This window comes from Xylaria bambusicola (assembly GCF_022495145.1).
Source record: "Xylaria bambusicola strain CBS 139988 unplaced genomic scaffold F5B22scaffold_28, whole genome shotgun sequence".
NCBI classification, from domain to species: domain Eukaryota; kingdom Fungi; phylum Ascomycota; class Sordariomycetes; order Xylariales; family Xylariaceae; genus Xylaria; species Xylaria bambusicola.
In genome coordinates this window covers 25319-39441 of record NW_025953581.1, presented here as the reverse complement: position 1 = coordinate 39441, position 14123 = coordinate 25319, and the positions used below count along the sequence as shown (strand labels likewise).

At 37.0% G+C, this 14123-nt stretch overlaps 3 protein-coding genes across 3 annotated transcripts; 2 read left to right on the top strand and 1 right to left on the bottom strand.

The window, feature by feature from the left end:
* Positions 1 to 4: 4 nt before the first annotated feature.
* F5B22DRAFT_235307 (uncharacterized protein) lies at positions 5 to 3578 on the bottom strand. The gene is made up of 6 exons (XM_047969896.1): positions 2825 to 3578; positions 2638 to 2772; positions 2104 to 2585; positions 1908 to 2059; positions 1780 to 1845; positions 5 to 1728 (listed from the first exon to the last, which is right to left on the bottom strand). The coding sequence occupies exons 1-6, from the start codon at positions 3307 to 3309 to the stop codon at positions 43 to 45; spliced, it is 3006 nt and encodes a 1001-aa protein (XP_047829638.1). The 5' UTR covers positions 3310 to 3578; the 3' UTR covers positions 5 to 42.
* A 761-nt stretch (positions 3579 to 4339) lies between these two features.
* On the top strand, positions 4340 to 5183 carry F5B22DRAFT_235311 (Ribonuclease/ribotoxin). Its single transcript, XM_047969897.1, has 3 exons — positions 4340 to 4725; positions 4791 to 4899; positions 4964 to 5183. Exons 1-3 carry the CDS (start codon positions 4558 to 4560, stop codon positions 5074 to 5076), a joined length of 390 nt encoding a protein of 129 aa, XP_047829637.1. The 5' UTR covers positions 4340 to 4557; the 3' UTR covers positions 5077 to 5183.
* A 570-nt stretch (positions 5184 to 5753) lies between these two features.
* F5B22DRAFT_611138 (uncharacterized protein) lies at positions 5754 to 8800 on the top strand. The gene has a single exon (XM_047975259.1). It carries the CDS (start codon positions 5922 to 5924, stop codon positions 8115 to 8117), a length of 2196 nt encoding a protein of 731 aa, XP_047829636.1. The 5' UTR covers positions 5754 to 5921; the 3' UTR covers positions 8118 to 8800.
* The last annotated feature ends 5323 nt before the right edge of the window (positions 8801 to 14123 follow it).

The window sequence follows — 14123 nt, the reverse complement described above, 5'->3', positions numbered from 1 at the left end:
ATAGTCCGCTCAACCGGAACACATCAGTGATTAGTTAATTACCTACGACAGTAATCTAGTTTCAGGAGGTCCAAGATAGCTACTCTTCAATCCATTCCGTGTGTTCAGCACAATTTTCTCTAAATAAACCTCCGGTGAATTTGCCTGCCATCGTAATGTATGTTGTCCCTGTCCCACCTCTCCTAGCGTCACATTCCGGATCCAGACATGGTCGGCTACAGTCGTGCGCCAGTCTGGTGGGGTATCACCAGGTGTTGCTGGGTCTCCCAGTAATCGCGTAAAGTTGGCAGTTGCCTCGCCGTCGTTTATTGTTAGTGAATATCTCATAAGGAGCGTAGGGTCTGTATCCAAGGCGCCATTGATATATACAGTGGCGGTGAGAGTAGAAGCATCATAGAGATAGATGTCATACTCGGCCCATGCGGCCCTGGCAACATCTTCGGATACACGTGCCTGTTTGTAGGGACGGAGCGCCAGTGAGCCCGAATTAGTGCGCGTGCCTAGGTAAAGGATGTGTTCAAATGTGACATTGCCGTCAGACTTGCGCTGGAAATGAGGCGCTTCAATTGATATGATGCCCGATGTCTCCGGAAACCCTACAAAGTCATCTGGAGCCTTGTAATTAATAATAGGCAAGTGTACGAGGTCGAAGAATGGCGAGTGATTGTAGTTGATGCGTACGCCTATGTTCTCATTCATGTCCTCTGGGACCGAAGACCAATCAATCGAGACATTGATGCGTTGCTCAGGCTGGTTCATTGATAGGGTGCCAGAGGAGGGGTTGAACATGGTCCAGTCGAACGGTATATCTACTTCCCATTCAATAGGAATTCGGGAATCACCTCGATGGAAAAGATCAATTGTCCATGTTCCCTTCCCATACGGATCCATGATCGGCAGCGTTGGCGCGAACTTGCCGGATGTCGGTGCAGAGTCCCATGCTGAGGGTAAACTACGGGCTTGCTCCTGTGCACTCCCGCCTCCCTCGGCGAAGATACCTAGATTTCCAAACGGATATGATGAATTTTGCCGAAGGTTGATGTACCACAGTCCTGAGATGACATCCCTAGTAGGCTCTGCCCAGTCGTCCCCAAAGCTTTGGAGATATTGGTCGTAATGAGGTTGCGACAGTATCCCAGCCCACTTACCATCCACAATGGAGTCATACATCTCAGTAAAGTCAAAGTCGCGGTCGAAATCCTCTCTAATTTGATCTGCTAGAGCATTGGCTGAGTTTCGACGTTCGTATCCAATTTGCTGATTCTTGCCCAGTCCTAACATGACCGAGTAATACGCCTGGCCAGAACCAATTGGGTACTGGACATGGTGCCAATAAGCATCCTTGCGTTCCTCAGGTAGCTGTTCCGCGACGGAAGCTACTTTGTCAGCCAGAGCCTGCCATTCCGCTAACACACGCTCATTCTCGTGGTAGTTCACAACCGAATATGTCTTTGACTGAACAGATTCGTATTTCCTCCTTCCGATGAGCCTGCTTTGCTCCATGAGTATCTCGGAGATCTCTGAAGCATACTCTGGTCCAAATTCGCGTGCAGCAAATGCTTCAAGGTAGCTTGGGATAGTTTCGAAGTCAATAGAGGAGACGTTCCACGCAAGGTCCATAATAAAGCCAAATGGCATCTCAAGGGGCTTGATGTCGGCGATGTTGATGACCCAAATACGATCTGCTCCTCGCTGAGAGGCATGGTACAGCTCTTTGAAGACTTTCGGCTGAATTTTAATAGTCAGAACAGTCTAGCAGTCAAACATATCCCAACTTACCAAATTATTTGTGTTTTGCCACTTATAGGATTTAGGAATTCCTACATATTCCAGGTGATAGTACATCTAATGAATTGCAACTGTCAGCACGCACTAGACTTCGCGCGGAAGACGGGATTCGATCTCACCCCTACGCCTCCAGACCTCGCTGTCTCATTAGCAAGAGGCAACCTCTGAATATTTCCCCAGTTGTCGTCCGTAAACATGAGAGTCACATCTTCAGGTGGGGTTAGACCGGCCGCGTAATAGGTTGCCACCTCCTTATAAATCGTCCAGACCTCTGTCTATCATTAGCTGGGCCGCATGCGAGCTTTATAAACGTACGATTTGCCGCTGACTCATTTCCATAGTACTTCGCCAGAATCCCGCGTTGCGTCTTGAATACATCTGTGAGGATACCGACTGGATCGTCCGATTGGATTGGTCCATCGCCCTCGCCACGCATGCCCAGAGTGAAGTACGATTCATTTTGGCCAGCCCTGCGTGCGCCGTCCTCCATGAAGACTGTCACATTGTCTTTGTTTTTCTCCCAGTCCCACGGACCTGAAATTGTATCATTCCATTCATTGGTCGCCTTTTGCATGGGTTCGTGATGACTAGTTGACACAACGATCCCATAATCGTCCGCAAGCTGCATGTTGCCAGGGTCATCGGTGAAGAAGATATTCCCAGGTTTATATAGCAACGACTTCCACATGGATGGCCATAGGAAGTTTCCCTTCAGACGAAGTAGCATGTCGAATACATGTCGGTAAAACTCGGTGTCTATTGGTTGATGATTAACTCCGTGGACTTTCGACCACCAACTATAACTGTCAGATATCTGCTTTCTTCAAACTAGCTCGGCCTTCTCCTTACCCTGTTAATCCAGGGGCTTCATCGTTGATGAATAGGCCACGGTAACGAATGCTTGGAGGCCCAAATGTGGTATCCCCTGATAATGCGTAGATCTCCTCGTGCTTTGTTGCTGGAACATCTGCCCACCAGTGGAATCTTTGCCCTTTAGTATATAAATAGACTATGAGTCTCTTTACGGCGGACTCACGGAGACTGGCCACATTGCTCTGAGAGAGTGTAGATGCCGTACATTACACCCCTCTTATCGCTTCCTGCAATAACCAAGGCTCTCTTGACACCGGGTATCGGATCATCGACGACGCTTGTCTGGTAGCTTTCCCATTTCCCATCAATAGCAGAAACATCCAGTTTGCCATCTTCTACTATGGCTCCTAAAACGTCAGACCCGACGGTTGCAGCGATAATGACATTGTCAGTACAGTTCGTGCACTCTAATGATTCGCCATTACTAATTCTGAATACTGAAGGCTGCGTTCCCGTGATAGCTTCGAGATCCTCGGCGAGACTCGTAACGGCGATCTCGACACCGACAGGGTCATTGGCGCTGTACACGATCGAAGCGCCGTGAAGAGGAATTGACCCTTCCGCATTTTCGAATGAGACAATGCGCTTCTCAAGCAGTCCTAAAGCGCAGGAGGAGAGAGTTAGACACAAGAGCCGCGAAAGTCGCATGATGGTGTCTGGAAGTGAGATATCCGCCGCAGTTTTGTCCGCGTCAGCTCGTGCCTTGAAGCATTGAGAGGCATCTTTCTAAAGTAGTTTCCCCGACACAGGCCACATTTTATATGTACCCTTGCTTTACTGACGTTGCGATGCTCGGCAGACTCATTACGCATCGTATTTCCCCGCGTTTTCTCCTCTTTCACATGATGGATCAAGGATCGGCACTCAAAATCTTCGTTTATAGTGAGCCGATCTCCTGCAACGAAGATCTCAATCCGCTATCCCCGGATTCTATCCGGCTACTACCCCGGATCTGCGAGCAGGTGTTTCCTATTGCTCTAACCTAGATGACGATGAGCGATCTGCCATCACTGCCGGGTTGGTGTTACCGCATTTCGCTTCAGCACTATAAATAACTTCTGGCAGGCTTTCTCCTTTTCTCAAATAACTCCTATCATTCGATTTCCATACCACAAGACAATAACTTGGCAATGCCATCGAACAGACCAAGATAATCCATATTCATATGTGGAGCATTACCTTGATAGTCAATCATAGTGTGTCGCAGCGAGATCTTGGCAGTTAAACTGCGACAAATGGGGCGGAACTCTTATGGCTCCCATCATCTCGGCTTGTAAAGGATCTATCAATGTTGAATAGTTACCTGATTTTCTATTCCCATCATAGTTGAGGAGAAAGTTAAACAGCCCTCGGCAAAGGCAGCTTGGTGCACTGCGATTAAAGCCCTTTCTGTAGTCATTTTCTCCATTCCACCACCAGCGATAAGACCTCCGACTTGCGGATTCACAGGTGCTCCACATGGTCCCTGGAGATGGTTTGAGTCTCTGCTTTCTTACCCAACCTTAGCAGCACGTTCTAACACTATGCCTCCATCCCTGAGCCCTCACCTGCCCTTTTCGGTAGTCTGCCAACCACGACTGTGCCGATCCCTCAAGAAAGATAAGCCACGTGCGCCAGCGCCATGGTATTCCAAGCTTCAGTCGCCGTTTGACACTTTCCATCAATGCGACTAAGATCCGTGGTAAGAATACCACATCTCACGGCACCAGCTCAAAAAGGAAGCTGGGCGTGATGTGAGTACGCAAGCCGTCAATTGAAGGCGTTCGCGATAAGTTCTCATTTATAAATATGTAATTGTCTGCCTTTCTTCCTACACGTAGTCTTTCGCATTCAAGCAGGTCTCAGTCAAAGCTCGCATATTTTCTCTCTCATTCTATAACTGTTTCAAATTTCAAGATGCAGGTCTTCACATCACTCTTGGCCCTGGTGGCCGTCGTCGCCCCTGCGCTTGCTGTGCCTGTGATTGAGGAGCGTGCTGCGACAACATGCGGCTCGACATATTACTCTGCTACGCAGGTGAATCAAGCCGCCCAAAAGGCTTGTACTTATTACAAAGCTGGCAGCGTACGTGAATCTTATTCCCCGAAGCATTAGACATCAACATAGTAGCTAACCGTCAATTGCTAAAGACCGCTAACTCATACCCTCACACCTACAACAACTTCGAAGGCTTCAGCTTCCCCATCTCTGGTCCCTACCTAGAATTCCCTATGCTCTCGAGCGGCGTCTACACTGGCGGTACGTAATACTGATATAGAAGCAGACCAGTTGATTGCTGGATTAGATACTTATTCGCTCATAGGAAGCCCTGGCGCTGACCGTGTCATCATAAACACCTCTTGCAAACTCGCTGGCGCGATCACACACACCGGGGCCAGCGGAAACAACTTCGTCGGCTGCTCTGGAACCCGCTAATCATCTCAAATTGGGGCTGAAACTCCGAGCGCCTATTCACCGATGGGTTACTGAGGCAGCTATGAAAAAAGAATTGCACTTTATGAGACTACATTATAATGATAAGCGTTCAGACTTATTTAAAAGGGAAAAAAATTAGGAAATTTCAATCGAATCCTCAATCTTAAATGCATCATGGTGTGAAGCAGTGCTTACTATTCAGATTCAGCAAACATGAAATGTAACTACCAGCTGCAAGGTATTTGTTTCAGCTCGCAATATTCACTCGCGATAGCTTTAGATAGCAGGTCTTCAGTGAGTCAATTCGTGACGTTGATTCCGCATTCAGTTCCTTCAACCTGCAACGGTGTATTGCCTCATGTATTTCGCCTTGAGGTATATATCGGCGCTTCTCCTTTTATAGAGATAAAAAGGACTGTTCAACGCGGCCACTCATCTCGGTACAGGTTCAGGTAAAGGAAAAACGATATGCTTGTTATATAGTGAGGCTTCTATGAGTTCTGAAAAATCTAACAGATGAGATACCTCCTTTGACCACCTATTTCGTGTATAGGTATTCCTATGCGCTCACAAAGGAGTGCTAGGGTCTCATTTAATAGTCCAGGCCGGTAATGAAGAGGATAGCACAAGCGTGCGCGCCAAGGTAGCCTGCTTCGAATACAACAAATCAGTTTCTCACAATGGCGTTGCTTACCCCGCTCTGAATATCCTTCATTGTATGTCGTCGTTTGCTATCGAGAGAAACGAATCAAACCTCAATCGCATTTTATAATTCTTTCAGGCTTTATCATCCCTTCATCGATCAGAGGGCTTTTCTGCCCGACGAGATCGCAATACCAGCGACAATGGGCAGCCAACTTGTACAAGCCCAGTGGAGCCTCAACGAGACCTCAGTCTCGGTTTATAGTATCGCGAGGGGTGTTCTCGAAGCTGCAACGAGCGACAATGTCCAGCCCCTGGCAATCATGGCATGCGAACAATTTGGAAATACACTGGCAATCAGTCGCGAGACACGACTCAAAATCGAGAGGACCGTATTGCCCACACCAGAGCCAGTCACAATTCAATTCCTCAAGGCTAAAGTGGGCTTCAAGAAGCATGATTGTGCCGTCCAGCTTGGCAGCAATCAGGCTGGCTTACGTTTTCTTGCTTTGGCCGCGGCTCTCATATCGAGCGTCAACAAGATATACTGTGCTGATGCCTTGATGCTCATGCTCGAAGAAACAACATCGGACAACCGGCTCCTGCCTACAAGAAGACATTTAGCAGACTTAATGTCTAGCTTAGAAGCTAGATGCCGCTTATCAGGCTTCTCAGATGTCGTATTTGGGTATAACTCGATTATAATAGGAGCCAGTCTCTCTAAAGGCTTTCTGACCTACAAAGAGGCACATCACGTCCCAGACGCGAAAGGATTGGCAGTTCTTGTTGATGCCTGCCGTCGTCTGCAACGAGTGGGCGAGCATGAAATCAGCTCTATTAACGTTAAAGCCCGAAGCTGTGCGGCGTGGATTGCTGCATTTTCCAAGTGGTCACTCGAGCTTCCGCCGTCAATTGAATTACTCGATGGCACGCCTATCGTCTCTCAACCAGGATCCAAATTCATCATTATTGTGGATCCTGGTCCAAAGAGCCAGGCAGGATCTGATATAGAAGTGACCACGAAATTCAAACTCCGCTCTCTCCAGGATCTAGTATTTCGATGTGCATCTTCAGGTGAAACCTCCTATCGTATTACGTTCCGGACTTACGGCCAGTCACTTCTAGACAGTTGCGGCCCTGAGCAATGGGCCAAAGATGCTGTCCTAGCAGCACTTCCACTCTCAATCAAGCTCATTTGCAATCGGGCTAGGGAATCTAGCCGGGCTTTCGACACACCCTCGGCTCATTTCACCATCACACAACCAAATCCATTCCCAAGCATCAAGTCTATATTCAGAACAATGACCCTCTTGTTTGATCTACGCCCGGAATTCCCATTTGACTCTCTTGCTTCTACAACATCTTTCAGGGACTTACCTGAAGTTAACTATTATCTTCGCACCGTCGATCTCCTCCGTGTCTGGCCACACTTTTCGCTCAAGGAACACGACATTGGACCAATTTGGACCTTAGGGAGAGACTCCGACGAATCCCTTACTGATCTTTTACCACGGGTGAGGGCCTTCATCTCGGTGCTCAGGTTTGTATCTGCCTCTCTTCTCATGTTGTCTTTGTTCGATAGTGTTGAAGATATGCAATTTATTCCCCCAGACACCACAGCTTGGTTTCCAGATCAGACTCAATTATTTGATATTGCAAAGCATTCTCTCATAAATATGTCTACTAGTATTGGTCTTGGATCTATGTGGAGGGATGTGCTTAAAAGTTCGATTCTGCCAGAGAACGATGCCACGATAAATTATGAGGGCATAGTCCTGAGCTCTACGCCAACTCACGTAGTTTGGCCCTCGTTGCTCGACGAAATGGTTCCTACCAGAGATGGCATTTGTCGCATAAGTTCCTGTCCTGGAAGGATTATGTATGAGCGCGAGGATTACGACAACGTTTATATATTTAATGACGATCATTATAAAGGGGAGTGGCAGGGCATGGCTCCGAGAGAACCAGAGGAGACTGACCGCTCTCCCGTACAAGGTCCCTGGGCCTCTATGACAGTTCAATGGGAGCTTTTTCGGTATCAAGGCTGCTTGTATGCCAGCCAAAGTCTTATCCACCGTCGGAACCCTGAGAAATATGGCTGGTCTAATACTATCTTGGGTGCCAGACTGCCGTTGCTTATTAACTGCGATCACCCAAAAGACAGTCCACCTACCCCCAAGGCAGAAAACGGCCCGCGGGTTTATGCTACTCCGAGCAGCATTCGCCGCGAAGGGGGCAAGTTGAACATCTTCCCAGTGAGCGGAGTCCCGGAACTTCAGTTGTTCGTACTAGGTATGAAGGCCAGCAAGAAGTCCCCAGTGGCTATACGGCAGAGAGCTTGTTTTGACTGCTGCATCGAGGCATGTAACAAGGCGGGCATTCACACTTTGATTATATGATCACACGACATAGATTACTTGTCGGAGCGGGGTGTACCAAAGTCATCACAAACTTGAATGAACTTTCAAACGAAATCTGTGATTATAAACTCACTGTTGACTATATCCTCATCTCTTACCCCCACGCTACGTCACATCACCACTGTATGCCGCAAGAGAACATAACACGACAAGGACAGATAAGGTTGGAATTAAATCTATTCACAATGCAACTAAATAATCCAGTAGGTCCGCGAAGCCCCTTAAATACCAGGTTCCTTCCCAGCCGTAGTAGCCCTGGAAGCTGAACCACCTACTATATATACAACTAATAAATACGTTCCAACATCTAGAAACCCCAAATGAGTATCTCACACCAGCAAGGCCCATAGTGGCTGTACAAGATATACAGTAAGACTCTCACTGTGGCACAAGGTCTGAAGTCCGAGACTTCTCCGGCTATACACAGCGTATCTCTTTTGTGTTCCTCCGTCCCCACGACTGCCACGATAGCCGGCGTAGCCCACCCTGTAGGGGCGTGAATGGCTACTCGGAGGCTATATATACGTACATGCTAAAATGGAAGGTATATGAGGGTTACATTCAACTGAACTACTTGACTTGAGTGAGGTGGGAAGACCGTTTTATATACATAAACAGTGCCTTCGTGACCCTTTGTGACCCTTGACCCGTACCGTATACATAAAGTAACTCCTTTACCACCTATACTTTTAACACTCCCGTTAAAGGAAATGCTTTATAAATTAAATAGCTTCGTAGTCTATAGTCCTAGCTAACTAAAACAGATTTAAAATAACCATATAGGTTATAATATATTATTCCTATTACTTTTATAACTTATTATTTATTTTATTATAATAACTTTATAAATAATAATATATTACTTTTATTATTTTTATAGCTTTATTATTTATTATTTAAATAAATAATTTAAAGCATTATAATTTATTATTTTTAAAGTATATTAATAATTATAAAATTATAATTATAAAGCTTTTATTAATTTTTATATATATTTATATTATTTTTTTAAATTTTTTATTACTTTTATTTATATTTATATAAAGGTAATAAATTAAGATTATTAGGAGATCTTTAAATTAAGATTATTAGGAGATTTTTAAATTAAAATTATTAAAAGATCTTTAAAAAACCTTTAATAACTTTTTGGATTCGAACCTAATTATTAAATAATTTAAGCTACTATAACCGGAAGTTTAACTTTTACCTAATAGGAAGTTCGTATTTTAAACGTAAATAACAAATGTAGAAAAAAACGAAGGAATAGTAATGGATAACCTATTTATTAATAACGTAATGGAAAACTAAAATGGACCTATTAACGATATAACTATAATATAATAGCTATTTAACGGAGAGTAAGCTATTATTAATTTAAAAAGAATTAAAGGGATGTTAAATAAAGTATTTAAATTAATATTATAGCTTATAATAAATAGGAAAACGGAAAAAGGATTTTTTTTATAGAAAGATATAAAAAAGATATAGTTAATTTGTTTTATTTATAAATTAGCTATAAAACGGGTAAAATTAAAACCGAATACCGGAAAAAGAAATAATACTTTAATTATTTAAAGGAACTTTAAAGAAGCCCTATAAAAGGCCCTATAATAAACTATATACGTAATAATAAACTTTTTAAAGTTATAGGCCTAAATAATAATTACTATATAATTAGGTAATATTAATAAAGTAATACTATTAAGGTATAATAAAGAAATCCTTATTTAAATTAAGGAATAAATAAATAATTTTAAAAAGAAAACATTAGGAAATATTATAAAAATAATAAATATAATACTTCTTAAAAATAGCGTTATTATAATAAAAAAGCTATATAGTAATAATATAATAGTAATATTTAAAAATATAATATTAAAAGAAGTAATAAACGGGAAATAAATAATAAAAGCTTTTAATAAAGGGTTAAAGCTATAATATAAGGAGGTAGCTATAATAATAAAGGGGATCCTAAAGAATTAAATTTAAAGAATATATATAAATAAAGAATTATTATAATTACTTTAAAAGGAATACTTAAATATTATATATTATAACAGAATAATATTTAAAAATAGTAAAGTAAGGTTAATATTTATTACTATTTATATTATTAATATAATAATAATAAAATTAATATATAATAGTAGCTTTTTATAAAAGGTTTAACTTTTTAATTATAAACCCTTTTTATTGGAATTAAGGATTATATAATGCTTTAATTACTATAAATATAAATATATAGTAAAATATTATAAAAAGGATTTAAAATATAGCCTTTATATAATATTAAAACATTAAAAAAAAGAAAAGGAATATTTAATAAAAAAAGCTAATAGGAGGAAAAAATATATAAACTATAATAAAGCTTATATAATTTAAAATAGGGGATATAAAAAAGGAATAAAGGAAAAAGATAAAGCAAAAGTAATATATATATTATATTTAAAAAGCTTTTAAAATAAAAAGGAAATAAAAGTTATAAATAAAGAAATAATTAGCTTTAGGGCCCCTTTAATATTAACCTTTACTAAGCTTAATAATAGTGGATTATTAATAAAAAAGCTATAAATTAATAGTAGCGTAGGAAAATTAACCTTATTATTTACCTAATAATATATAATATAGCCTTTTGGAATATTATAGGATTAAAAATTAATATAGTAAAGTTACTTTTAAATATTAACTTTAATTATATAATAATATAAAAACCTTTAATTAATAAATATAATAATATTTATTGCTTAAGGAATTATAACTATTAACCTATATAGGGAAAAGGTAAAGCTATACTATACATTAATAAAAGGATAGTAATAAAGTTATTAGGAAGGGAGATTAAAAAGGATTAAACAAATATAATAATAAGCAATAGCAATTTAACAATAACAATTTAATTAATATACTCTTTAAACTAGGAGGGGATTAAATAATAAAGCCTAATATAAAAGATAAAAAGGAAAGGAAAAATATTAGGAAAATACCTATTTATAAAAGACTTTAACCTTTATTACCTACTTTAAAACCTATTAAGTTATAAAAGCTAAAGGGTTAAGGAACTTTTAAAATTTATAGTATAATAAAACTTTATATTAATTATACTATAAAGGGAAGTAATAAAATTAAAAAAAGGTTAAAGGGATTTAATAATAAATTTAATATAAATAAATAGCAATTTAATAATAATATATAGGGAAAATTTAAAATAGTTAAAATTAAACTATATAGCAATAAAGATTATAATAGCCCTAAATATAATTCTATAAGGATATTACTATTAAATAAAAGGATAGAATTAATTAAAATTAAATAAAAAAAGAACTATAACGGAAGCCTTAATAAATATTATTAAAATAAAAGTCCTATAAATTAATAGTAAATTTAATAAAGTTTTTAATATATTTATTTTATAGCTTATAAAAATAATAAATAAATTTATACCTAAAAAAACCTTAAGGATAAAGCAAAAGGCCCCTATATAATAGTTATCGGAAGTAATAATAGTAGAAAAAAAAGCTAAAAAAGCTTATTGCTACTTTTAAAGCAAAAGAATTATAATAGCTTAAGCTACCCTTAAAAAAGAAAAATGGTTATTTAATAAAGAAGTAATAAAGATATAGGAATATAATTAAAAAAAAGCTTTAATAAAGGTATTAAAGGATTTAAAAATACTTTAAAGCTTAATTAAATAAGTAAGGTTTACTTATAAATTAGCATTTAAAATTATAATTATACTACTATTATTTAAAATTAAAGGTAACCTTAATATAATAAATACTTTTAAAGAAAAAATAACCTTATTAATGGAATATTTTTTCCTAGCACTATTAATAAACCTATTAAATATTTTAAATAAAAACCTTACTTATAATAGGTATTAATAGTTTAAAATAAATACTATAATAAAGGAAAAGGATATTATAAAAATAATTTAAAGGTTAGCTTTATAAAAAGTATTAAAGGGGAACTTATTATTTAATAGTTTTTTAAAAGTATACGGACCAGCTTTAATTAAATAATTAACTACCCTATATTCCGCTAGCTTTACTTTAAGGTATTACCTAATTAGATTTTAATAAATAAAGGTAATAATAATCCTAAAGCTAAAAAAGTTAAAAAGAATTAAAAGGACCTTAAAGGATTAATGCTTAATTATATTTATTAATATATTAAGGAAGGTTTTAAAAAAGGAGCTAAATTGTAGGTTAATAAAAGTAGTTAAAAAGAAGGAACTATTACCGGATAGCTAAATAGGAAATAAAAAAGGTAGGTTAATAAATATAGCAATTAAATTAATATTAAAGATAGTTAAAATAGCCTTTAGCTATAGGGGTATTATATCCTTTAATAAAAGGGCTACCTATTATAAATAATATTATAAATCTATTTATTTATTTTAAAAAGATTAGTATAACTTTATTTTAATAGTATTACTTTTTAATTAATCCCCTTTAAAGTAAAGGTCCTTTAAAGCTCCCCCCTTTTATTTTTATTATTCCTCCTATATATATTAATATTATATAATAACCTTATAATACATTAAAAGATAGTTATAATAAGGTTTATAAATAATATAAACCTTTTTATAGCTAACCTTTAAATAGAATAGAATTATAAGGTTTTAAAAATAGTATAATAAATATATAAAACTTAGGCATTAAAGCATAAAATAAAATTCGCCCCTTAGAAAAGCAAACTTATATATTTCTTTAAAAGCTAAAAGGTATTAAAATAAAAGGTTAAATTTAAACAAATAATAATATAATTAATAAATAATATAAGGTTCTTAAAGGTATAATTAAATAGAAACCTTAAATAGAAATAATACTTAGCTAAACTTAAAAAAAAGCTAAATATTTAAATATATATAATAATTAAACTATAAAATTTAGCATAGGGTAATAGTATAATAAAAGCTAAGTAAATTTATTCCGTAATAGTATGGAGCACTTTAGTATATAGGGCAATCATATAATATAAACGACCTAAGGGAAATAAACTAAAGGGTATAGCTAGCTCCTTTAAAGGCATTTAAAACGTTTATATTAAATATATTATAAGGGCCTTTAAAGCTATACTAATGTATTAATTTAAAACGGAATTAAATATACCCCCCGTTAACCTATATTTAAACAATAAAGCAACAATAAGCAAAAGCTAGCTAAAAAACTTAATATATTATAAAGTATTAATAAAAGCTATAATAAAGATTAATTAACTTATATAAGCATTTTAAAAACGGTAAGCTAAAAAGTAAACTAGGAGGAAATTTATAAATAATATAAAAAACTAGTTATAAAGTAACCTAATTATAAACCTATACTATTAATAAAATAAATAAGCTAAAGGAAAAAAACCGGATAATACTTTAATTAAAAAGTAAAAAGAAAAATGGAGCTATATTAAAATAGGATATAGCTACCTTATAATAGTAAAGTAGGAGCTTAATAGGAAAAGGTTATTATAAAAGTTTTATAAATTCCTAAAGTATAAAGCAGCTTTAATAATATAAATATAAACCGGAAAAATAAAACTTAAAGCCTTCCTATATAAAAGGAAGGTTTTAAAGTTCTTAACCTTCCTTTATAAATATATAAAGGGTAAAAAAACCCCCTAATATATAATCCTATAATACGGGCTATTAAAAAATAAAAGGAAAACTTTAATTAAAAAGTTAGCTAAAATATAGCTACAGATTAATAGGAACTTATAAATAATAACGGAAGACCTAATAAAAATAAAGGCAATTATAAGGTAACTATTAAATATTAGGAGGATTATTATATATAATAAGGCTAAAGGGATTAGGGGAAGTAAAAAAGGGGGAATATAAAACAAAAAGAACCTAAATAGGGGGGTAAAAAGGGCCCCCTTAAAGGTCCCTAAAGAAAAAAAGGAGGCCTTCCTTTCCTTTTTAAATAACTAAGGAATATAAGGAAAGTAAAAGAATCTAAGCTTTTTTACCTTCCCTTTTCCTACTATATA